The sequence below is a fragment of the Pleuronectes platessa genome, chromosome 3 (assembly GCF_947347685.1).
Source record: "Pleuronectes platessa chromosome 3, fPlePla1.1, whole genome shotgun sequence".
NCBI lineage: Eukaryota > Metazoa > Chordata > Actinopteri > Pleuronectiformes > Pleuronectidae > Pleuronectes > Pleuronectes platessa.
The window spans coordinates 11,421,893-11,432,713 of NC_070628.1; the positions used below are offsets into that span (position 1 = coordinate 11,421,893).

Consider the following 10,821-nt stretch of genomic DNA (forward strand, 5'->3'; position numbering starts at 1 on the left):
CATTGGTTATTCTCCACTCAGCGCCTTCACCTTATCGTCAAAACATGTTAATATTAGTACTCAGCTTGTTCTTCATGTGTGTCACACTTGACATATTGGTCTTTAATTTCAGTCATTATGTCTTAAAGGTTCAGTCTGTAGAATTTAGTGACATCTAGTGGTGAAGTTGCGTGTTGCAGCTGAATACCCCTCCCCTCACCCTCCCCTTCCAAATATGAGAGACCTGTGGTCCAGTCTGGGCTAATGTAAAAAAAACCTGGCGGCCTCAGTGGACCCACTCCTGATGTAAATATAAAGTATTTAAATAAAAAAACGCCCATAAAACCCTGTTGAAATCAAAAACTTTATTTATAAATTCACTCAATAAAGACTTTACTAATTTAGCTGCTTTCAAAACAAAGTGCTTCACAAATACAAAAAACGATGTAATACAATGTCGTTTAAAATAAAAGACGCATAACACAATTAAACAATTAAGACTCTGAATCAGTCTATCAGTCTGTATATATAATTCAACTGTATTTCATTTCATAAAATCTTCTATCTTCCTTGTTTTGATAGTTTTATCATAATTGTTCAGCACGTTTATTTGTGCTACAAAAATAAACTTTATTCGTATTATATTATTATACTTGTGTCATTTACCCTCTTGAGAACAAATACAGGTTTTATAATAGCTCATATCAGCTTCGCCTGTTTATTTTTTATTTAGATCAGTGATTCTTCCAGTGTTACAGAACCAAAGCACCTGATGGAGTGATGTTGAGTGTTCGATGCCCCAGTGGGTGATGGCGCAGGGAGTGTCCGCATCACTCTCTCCTCCGTCCTCTGCCTCGCTCGGTCACATGTCCGCGCTGCTCAGCATCAGATCTGTCAGAGTGATGGACGGATCCAACTCCACCAGGAACCTGACCAACCAGTTCGTGCAGCCGCCATGGCGCGTCGCGCTCTGGTCCATCGCCTACAGCGTGGTGCTGGCGGTGGCCGTGTTCGGGAACCTGATCGTGATCTGGATCATCCTGGCGCACAAACGCATGAGGACGGTGACCAACTACTTTCTGCTCAACTTGGCTTTCTCCGACGTCTCCATGGCCGCGTTCAACACGCTCGTCAACTTCATCTACGCGTCGCACGGAGAGTGGTACTTCGGAGAGGTCTACTGCCGCTTCCACAACTTCTTCCCCGTCACCGCGGTGTTCTCCAGCATCTACTCCATGACCGCGATAGCCATCGACAGGTAACACATCTACATGCGTGTGTCATGCATTTTATTCTTCTTCACTATAAGAATCTTTTTTCCTTGTTTTCTCTGTCTAATGCAGTTTTATTTATAAAGCACATTTCATAGACACATCCAGCTGCTGTATGGGGTCATTCAAAAATAACACTGACAAAGCTAAATAACTAGATTAAAAGAGTTAACACATGTTAAAAAAGGTTGCACAAATAAAAAGGATATGAAAACTTAACAAGCTGAAAAATGATACAAATAAAACAGATAGAACTGTGAAAAATAGATACAAAATATGCAGCGATGAGCTTGTGGGTGAAAAGGTTTTTAACCTGGTTTTTAAAGACCATCGGGCAGTCAGTGCAGCGCTGTGATACAACTTACACGTTGCAGTCATTTGTTCACCAAACTCAGAACTGAGGATCAGTGCGTGTTGCTTAAAGGTTGGATGACTTGGTTCCCAAACTAGGAGTCTGGACCCCTCTGCAGGTCGAGCCACAGAAAGAGGGTCGCAAGATGAATTCCAGAAATCAAATACATTTGAAAAACAATTTGAAAAACGTTTTTTTTACCATAATTGTTACGAAAGTGAAATAATTGTCCTTTATATGTTTCCATAGTTGCTTTCAGACATGCACTGAGCCTTCCGTTAGTCTCCGGCTGTATGTGAGCATGCAAATGTCTAAGTGAGAGGCTGCAGGCTTTCTGTGGCGTTTCTGCAGAGTTTCTCTGGCCTGCCCCCCCCCCCCCCCCCCCCCCCCCCCCCCCCCCCCCGTGAACCCTCTGCAGAATGTCCGAATGAGCCGATGTGAGAACACAGCAGGATTCACTGCAAGCGAGTGGGCACATCGATGTTGTTTCTAACATGCGACAGATGCAAAAAGGGAGAAAACAAAAAGAATACAAACCTCTCCAGGTAGAAAGGCATGCTGGTGTCGATATAGTCTTATATGCCAAAATAGGCTGTTATGTTTGTGCATTTACTGAAAACTTTTCTATTCTTTTACTTTGGTGTTTAGTTGTAAAAATTGAACATGTGAACAAAATCAGTATTGATCAGTAAGGACAATCATAAATAGGTCTTTTCAGAGCAGGGAATTCAATTCAGAATGGTTTGAAAACTTCCTTGGCTTTGAGCTTAGAGTGAGTAGGACACTGTGACCTATCCCACCAGATGCCAGCTGTGATAATGGTCATGTCTGTAAATACAGGTCTTCATTAAGCACAGCAAGCAACTGTTATTTTTCTAAAGCTTGCACTTGCCCCTCGCAGGTACATGGCCATAATCCACCCTCTGAAACAGCGTCTGTCGGCGAAGGCCACCATGGGAGTCATCGTCTGTATCTGGAGTCTGGCCGTGGTCCTCGCTTTCCCCCTCTGCTACTTCTCCACCACCCGAGCTCTGCCTCACAGGACGCTCTGCTACGTGGCCTGGCCCCGCATGGTCGGCGACCCCTTCATGTGAGAACACACCCACACACACACCTACACATACACCCACGGACACACAAGCAACACACACACAAACTGACAACTGTCTTTATTAAAGTTCATTTCAGGCTTCAGTATCATTCAATGTGAAATCAAGTTTCTTACATTTATCTTTTTTGTGTGCATCAGGTGATTGTGTATCCTTAAATGGTGCAGAGTTTGGCTATTTACATATTCATGATATTTAATTTGGGGATCTAGAAGAAAACGTTAACATGTTGGAATGTTTAAAATACACATTATTTGTCTCATACTGGACACTGCTGAAAAAAATGACCAAGATGTTTAAACTACCGATACTTAAAAATGTGGCTCAGGAGCGGTGAAGATGTTTGACTTGTTTTAAAATGATGGATTTCTCTTGGTTTGAATATTTCTGGAAACGTTTTAATGTGTAACTCCAGATCCAGTACATCAGAATAAACTGGTGATTTGTCTCCCCTCACTTGTGCAGGTATCACATCATCGTGACAGGTCTGGTCTACGTGCTGCCCTTAGTGGTGATGAGCATCACTTACACCATCGTGGGGGTGACTCTGTGGGGAGGGGAGATCCCCGGGGACTCGGCCGATAACTATCACGGTCAGCTCCGAGCCAAGCGGAAGGTAAACCCCACATTGATTTAACATGATTACACTTTTTTTGTTTTGTTTGTGGGTTTGGAAGTATCATGTTTTTACATTTCATTTAGCCTAATGCTTTGATCCAAAGCCACTTACAATAGGTTCATTCAACCATGAGGGTAGAAACCCAGAACAGCAAGAATCAAGTAAGTACAATTAGCTTTAAAAAAGCCAAACTACAAGTGCTACATTGATTGATTTTTTTTTACCATAGGTATTCAATATGAAGAATGGTTTGAGCTTCTTGCTGCTGCAGGAGGTTTGAAACACATATTAAATTCAAGGATACACTTACTTTTTCCATCCGTAAGTGTTCACTAAAACCTACATATTGTTTGTAATGATCCTAATTAAACTGTGTTTGCCTGTATCTGGGATTTAGATGTAGATCAGATCTCATGTTATGATAAATTAATGCAAATAAGCAGGCGATTCTAAAAATCACATACTATTTTGTTTGTCCTGGTCATATCTGAGCAGCAGGGACTCTGGTCTACAGCAGCAATAGGGATCCATGTTTAGAAAGCTGCTGTTTGGAGAAACCTGTCGCACAAAAAAGTAGAAGCAGTTTGATCATTCGTGTGACAAACAACGACATACAGAGTAAGGTTAATGAAGGAAACTCCTATTTTTCTTTTTAATCTATAGAAATCGTTATAATCTGAGAAACCACATGCATAGAAACTGTACCACGTTATGTCGTGATGCAGCAATAAACACTTATCATTCAGCTGCACACGAGAAAAAGAGAGAATTATCGAGCGGCAGTTGCTCTTTGGTAGTTTGTGATCTTCAGACAGACGACACAGTGTGCTGTAGAGCAGAGGGTTGGGTTCGACAGGGATTAAGGTCATCACAGCTGTCATGACAAGCGTCTATCCAGACAGATCTGGGATTAACGTCAAAGAACAACATTTATTGATAAAGGTCACAAATACTGCTGGTTAGAATGTGGGATTATTGTGACATGGCACAAAGGTTTCGGCTGCGGAGGTATTGAGCGACAGAAGAGGTTTAGGATGGAAAAAAAAGTTTCGTATTTTCCCCATAAATTGAAGGTGATGAAGTGGGATGAAAAATGTATACTTCAAAATAGAAAAACTTAAATGGAGAATAGATGCCCGCCTTAGATCTACATTTCAATTTTCTTTTGTGCCACAGACACAAGCACGTATTCAGTGCACACAAATAGAGACGACGGCGGCAGGTGCAGCAACAATCTTGTTATGGGGGTTTCAAAGAAAAAATATCATCATAGACCAGAATTGCCGGCCAAATTGAGCCGACAAACATGAAAGAGATTTCTAAATGTCGGGAAAGCTAGAAGACAATGTCGGGGTTGATTCAAGAGGTCGAGGATGATACGATTCCATCTGGACCGGAGATAAGAGGAGGTCGCTCTCTCATCACAGTCTCGCACACAAGCTCGGTGGTGCCCCGGACGCCTCCTCCCTTTTTAACCCCCCGCGGCTCTGCTTTGTGCTGCAACACACTGATGAGCTCTCTCTCTCTCTCATCTGCTCTACCTGAAACCTGCTGGGACTGGTGCGTCATCGCTGACCTTTCCCTCTCCTCGGATGGAGACCTTCAGGACCCGTCGGCCGGCGACGTCATTGTTCTCATAATGAAGAGAAACAGACAACAAACCCACTTCTTCAGAGACTCTTCATGTGCACATAGAGAGCTGCCATAGGTTCTAACTGTGTGTCAGTCAGAGTGTGGTCCTTCTGTTTGTCGATGATTCTTGACTCGACTGGACGAGATGATGCAGAGAGGAAGTCAATATGAACAATTTTGGTCTGATATACGCAAAAACTACTGAACCGATTTCAATGAAAGATTTTGTGGAGGGGAGGGACGTGACCCAAAGAATAACCCATTACATTTTTGGAGTAGATCTTGATAGAACCATGAATATGAAATAAAGCGTTAGCCCTGGGGGAGGTGTGCTCTCTCTCTGAGTGCCTGTCTGGTTTTATTTAGAATTGATCAAACTAGAATGCTCCTCTTAAGAGCGCAAAGCTCCGCCAAGGCCGAATGATCAGCTCAGCGCTATCGTTGGACCTTGTTGTGATGACGTTTGTTTTTCTCCCCCTCTCTGTCTTGCAGGTGGTGAAGATGATGATCATTGTGGTGGTGACCTTTGCCCTCTGCTGGCTGCCCTATCACGTCTACTTCATCGTGACGGGTCTCAACAAGCGTCTGAGCAAGTGGAAGAACATCCAGCAGGTCTACCTGTCGGTGCTGTGGCTGGCGATGAGCTCCACCATGTACAACCCCATCATCTACTGCTGCCTCAACAGCAGGTGGGTACAAATATGGCAAAACCCCCCAAAAACCACATGTAAGTACAGTACACGATGCACAGCAGCGTAGTTAACAGGTTTGATTTGGGCTGCAGGTTTCGGGCCGGTTTCAAGCATGTGTTCCGCTGGTGTCCCTTTGTCCACGTCTCGAGCTACGATGAGCTGGAGCTCCGGAACACGAGACGGCGACCTGGTTACCAGAGCAGCATGTGCACCCTCTCACGGGGCGACACCAGCATCCTCGGCAAGGACAAGAGTGTTGATTCTCATGGAAACAGGTCAAGAACACTGAACTCTGAGCCCAATAATAAAGACAGTTAGCTGGACACACGCCAGCTGAATGTCCACAGGGCTGTTCGAGTTGATAAACGCAGATTGTAGTGTCCCAATTATAGCTATTGGGATGGGCTGTGCTCCAGTAGGGGGCGGAGATGTTTTTGAGCACATTGAATAAAAAAAAAAATGACTTAAAAAAAGTGTCATACTGTTGCTCTTAGGGAACTTTAACCGCACCCAATATATGAATGTGTTTATTTCAGAATTTAGAGTTGAATGTCTCTTAAATTGTGAAATGCTGCTTTTGGTAAATTTGCGATCTTATTTCATTGCTATTATGTATCCTAACGTGTAGTTGGACAAATTCAGCAAAATACAAAAAAGATGAGTTCAACTAGTCAGTGGGTAATTAGTTAATATGTGGTTTCGAGACAGTAGTATTACTAGAAAAGTGTTTCATAAAGATATTTGTTGCTAGATGCCTTCGATTTTCTGCAGGACTTCCTTGGGTCTGATTAATATTGTTTTTAGTCATTACATAATATTGACGCTTTGGTAAAAAATGGTTGACGGCTAGATCCATGGTATTTTAAATAATTACATTATATTTGTATGCTTTTATTTATTCTTATACATTATAAATGGAGATTCTTTGTCAGCATCATGTGCTTTAAGCTGCATTATCGTCATGTTATCCTTGCATGCTATTACATAACTTGGTACTTTATGGATTTATTCAATGTTATACTCACTGTAGACATACTGTTCATTTAATCCCATCAGACCAGGACAGAGTGATTTCATCTAGCACTGACGCTCCATCAACACTGAAGCCCTTAAATCTTTTCCAGTGACACTGAAATGAAATGCAGCTGGTTGCTTTTTATGACCAAATGTAAATTCACAAGTGCTCGCTCATGTTTTTGTGAGTTGGAGAAAGCCTGTGCCATCTTTAAATGTGCTCACATTATGCTTTACTGTGTGTATCTGTGGATTTTTGTACATAATAAATGTGCCTTTATATTCAAACATTTGATGCAAACTCGAACACAAGGACACAAATGGTCTGTGTTGTTTATGCTGAATTGTGTTGCTGTGTGTTGTGAACTCAGAACATGTTTATAGTTGTCATTCTGTAATATTGTTGGACCTGTTTATTGTAACATGAAAGGAGCAGCTTACTGGCCCCGCCCCCTTTCTCTCAATCAGCCCAAATAAAGAAAGACAAGGGGAGTTCAACCATTTTATTTCAACTCATACGTCTAAAAGCTGCTGGTATCAACTGAGGCTGCCTCTGTTGGAGCATCCTGGTGAGTTAAGAGATCATCTTTTTAACGTGCGTCACTGATAAAAGCATAAAATACAAACAAAACGATAAAAAACAAACTAGACTATCTTGGAATTACTAAATTACTAAGTAAGCATTGCTTGATTTGCATAAACAAACAAGGGTTTTAGTTCAGAAACATATGTTGTATATAAAGATTGATGACAGGACCAATGTACACCAGTGTAAGAGGTATCTGGAATATTTGGGCTTTGGACAACGTGAAGACATATTATACAAACAATGAATAAAATGTGGATTATAAGTGATTTAAAAAGCAGCAAGACAATAATTTGGCAGCTTGCAACACCGTCATTGCATTACAGCAAAACAGTTGTTCATTGTTCAACTGTAAATTTCGAAGCAGTATTTTACGGTTTAATGACCGGTCTGAGATTTCTTTTACTCAACAAAAGAGGGAAAGAGAGAAACACAAAAGCACCAACACAAGCCACACATGGGTGGAGACGACAGCTGGAGACCTATGAGACAAAGAGAGATAAATATGTTTAGTTGGTCACAAATGAACAATGACTTCAAAGTTGTTTACATGTATAAAGCTGCCGAGTAAGCAGATTTTGAGAAAACAAGTTTAACTTTAAATATTGAATTGACAACCAATCAGCTTTGTTGACAAATGCTACAGAGAGATTTTCTTTCTTTTTCCATTTTCTCAGTTCCTCATCTGACACGAAAGACTGACAGCTGGCAACAACTATGTAGCAGAGTTGGTTCAAAGAAAGCACATAAGGTCGTAGGCTTTTTGTATTTATTACATATATCTGATACCAAACGATTCTTAGAGGTTAGGGCTCTCTGAGATTAACTCTCTAAGATAACACCGACAATACAACAATGCACAGGACATTGAGCAACATATTTGAGTTCAATAAGAATCTGTCTCTTACCGTGAGAAGATGTCGCAGTCGTGCGAGCCCAGCTGACCTGTGGCGTTCAGGTAGATCTCAGTGTACGTCTCACGGTCATAAGTTTTGACAGTTTCGCTCTCCACTATGAACTCTTCAGCTGGACTCAACAAGACAGTGTCTATTAGCTTACTGCAAATGTTTTCCCCCAATTTGACAAAGAAGCAAGATGTGATGTTCAAAATCACTTCATCCTCCAAATCCTGCATTTTCTTTAGTTTAGTAAAGCTCAACTCGGCCGTGGTGAACCTCCCCAGTCTCACTTTTGAACCAAGTTTTGCCGTGACTTTTTTCTCTGGCATAACATACACACTCTTGCAAGTCTGTGGCTTCTGCCGCACCATGTAATCCATGAGCAGGAAGTGGAGCGACTTGAAATTGAAGTTGTTCTCATAGGTGCTAACGTTCCTGCCCATGGTCTCCACTTGGTTGTTAAAGGTTTCTTTAAAGTCCGTATCACCGTTGACATATGCCCGTAGTGCAGCAGTATGTTCTTTGACTCCTCCTGGGATCAGCTTGGAACACTTGGTGCTGTCGCTCCATGCTATCTGGAAACCTGCAGTGAGGTTCAGCTCTTGTCTTAACAGGCCTGAATGGATTAATTTCTCCATGGCCTCCTTACTGCATTTATCATACAGGTAGTCCACAGCCTCCGGGGCCATGTCCAGTTGTTTCATGTCCTCTGCTGCCACCTTGTTTTGAATACGGGAATTAAAATCAAATTAAAAATGTTGAGAGGGGAATATTTGTAACATATAACATCATAACAATCAACTGTCATTTGTAAGGTAAAGAATACTTACTCTGTAGTAGAGGGCTGTGAAAACAACTGCAGCAAGGAGCACTTTTCGTCTGTGCCACATTTTAAAGGGCTTCCTCTCGTCTGTGTCCGTCCACACACAGACTGCTGCATGCACCAGAAAATCAGAGAGAAGCTGTTCAGGACCCAACTTGAATAAAAATGTCTGTGTCAGGATTGGATGGTCTTGTTAGTTCATCTAATGTTTTCCTTGTGTAGACAAGCCCTCAATCTCCCTTTAACAGTTATCTTTTCCCCTCCGAATACAGCAACCACCACCCGGCATCAGATAAGACAAACTGTAACTGAAGTGTCAACGCTAAAATGAAAAGCAGATGTTGAAAATGCAGGCAAGCACAGACCTTAAGTCAGGAGAATTAATTTCTGGTAGCAGCGAAAATAAAATCAAGTCCACGCACTGAAAACTGCAGGGGTGTGATGATCCTACGCAGATCAAATTACTGGGAAGTGGAAAACAAATACTTATCTCACTAGGCAGCTCCTTCTCTTTTCCTGAGGAAGGAAAACTCAACGCCCCCCTGACATCTACTTACTTGCTCTACTGCAGCTTTTCAACCAAGACCATTTTTTTTGTTTCTTCATTCCAGATTGTGATGTTTAAACAAACTTGGTTGTTTTCTCGGGATGTTTCTGAAAAAACGGGTTCATCCTTTTTGTAAGACCTTATTATAAGACCCCTATAAACACAGCAGCCAGACTCTCCAAATCTAGAATATATTACTATGATTTTAGCTTCCAGTAAAGTTGAGATTTGTTTGAAAGATTACATTTTCCGACTTTTAAGGTCCATTCTGGACTTGCACCTTCGTACATTTTGGATCTTTTGACGCCATATCTAACCTCAGGTGCTACTCGCCATTTAACCGTGGCAGGGGGGGACTAGAGGTTACCGGGCCTCCTTTGGAACAATGTCCCTGAGGATATCTTGATGTACTTATTGTCTTATTTTAAATCTATCTTTAAGACACATTTGCTTTCTCCCAGTCCTGATCTTAACGACTGTTGTAATCAATTCTCGTTCAAATCTTTTTTTTAATCTTTTCCAATTTTTTTGCTGTGTGATTTTCAAATGGCCTGTTTCTTACTGTCTTTAGGTACAGATGGAATGCAGAAGTCTTTTGCTTCATGTGAGAAGAAAAGCTCCTTTTACATTAAAACATTACTGTTATGACCCTAGCTTGCAGAGGAAAAGGGAAGTGCATTCACCAGTTGGAGTTGGTAAATTAAATTAAAGTAATTTTTTTGAAGAAATACATGACTTACATATCCCTTTTCCTCTAAGAGCTCGGTTCTTAAAATAGATGGGGGCTCATCCGAGATATGAACCCAGACCTCTGACAGGCTACTTAAAATAAATACACACAGAAAAGACATATGCCAAGGAGGTAGCCTGGTAGCCGTAACAAGCACAGACAAATCATTTGATGCCCATCCTGTTTTCAACAGCTTATTAAGTGAGATGACTTTCCTCACTGCACAAACACTGACCTGAAGAATGTGAATGACGTTTTCAGGGTGTTCCCTGGAGCAAAGGCTTGTTATAACCACCTCCCATTCTGTGGCATCCTCTCACTTCCTTCCTTCCTTCTTCACTGACAATTTTTTTCCAGGCTGTAAGTGGTCACCATGTGAAGACTGGCAAACTATGGTTGATTATAATTTGAATTGGATCAGAAAAAATAAACTACAGTGTAATAATAGTACATATATGTACAAGCATATTTACCCATTAGGGAAGAATGTGAGTATTTCATATTATTCACCTTCAGTGTTCACTTCAGGGAAAACAGGGGAATTATTTGTCTTTCTGTACATATGGAA

At 41.4% G+C, this 10,821-nt stretch overlaps 2 protein-coding genes across 5 annotated transcripts; one reads left to right on the top strand and one right to left on the bottom strand.

Annotated features, from left to right (window-relative positions):
* Window positions 1-881: 881 nt before the first annotated feature.
* On the top strand, window positions 882-9,914 carry tacr3l (tachykinin receptor 3-like). 2 transcript variants are annotated; one of them, XM_053416652.1, is made up of 6 exons: window positions 1,020-1,237; window positions 2,504-2,692; window positions 3,177-3,327; window positions 5,455-5,651; window positions 5,747-5,883; window positions 9,216-9,914. In XM_053416652.1, the coding sequence occupies exons 1-6, from the start codon at window positions 1,035-1,037 to the stop codon at window positions 9,305-9,307; spliced, it is 969 nt and encodes a 322-aa protein (XP_053272627.1). In that variant the 5' UTR covers window positions 1,020-1,034; the 3' UTR covers window positions 9,308-9,914. The 2 variants fall into 2 exon arrangements, with proteins under 2 accessions (XP_053272619.1, XP_053272627.1); XM_053416644.1 differs by lacking the exon at window positions 9,216-9,914 and having other exon boundaries at window positions 882-1,237; window positions 5,747-5,972.
* LOC128430559 (GPI-linked NAD(P)(+)--arginine ADP-ribosyltransferase 1) lies at window positions 7,158-9,501 on the bottom strand. Of its 3 annotated transcripts, none has more exons than XM_053416663.1 (4): window positions 9,342-9,501; window positions 8,984-9,087; window positions 8,163-8,872; window positions 7,158-7,736 (listed from the first exon to the last, which is right to left on the bottom strand). In XM_053416663.1, exons 2-4 carry the CDS (start codon window positions 9,041-9,043, stop codon window positions 7,661-7,663), a joined length of 846 nt encoding a protein of 281 aa, XP_053272638.1. In that variant the 5' UTR covers window positions 9,044-9,087; window positions 9,342-9,501; the 3' UTR covers window positions 7,158-7,660. The 3 variants fall into 3 exon arrangements, with proteins under 3 accessions (XP_053272638.1, XP_053272646.1, XP_053272652.1); XM_053416671.1 differs by having other exon boundaries at window positions 8,984-9,130; window positions 9,342-9,500; XM_053416677.1 differs by having other exon boundaries at window positions 8,984-9,145; window positions 9,342-9,498.
* Window positions 9,915-10,821: the final 907 nt, after the last annotated feature.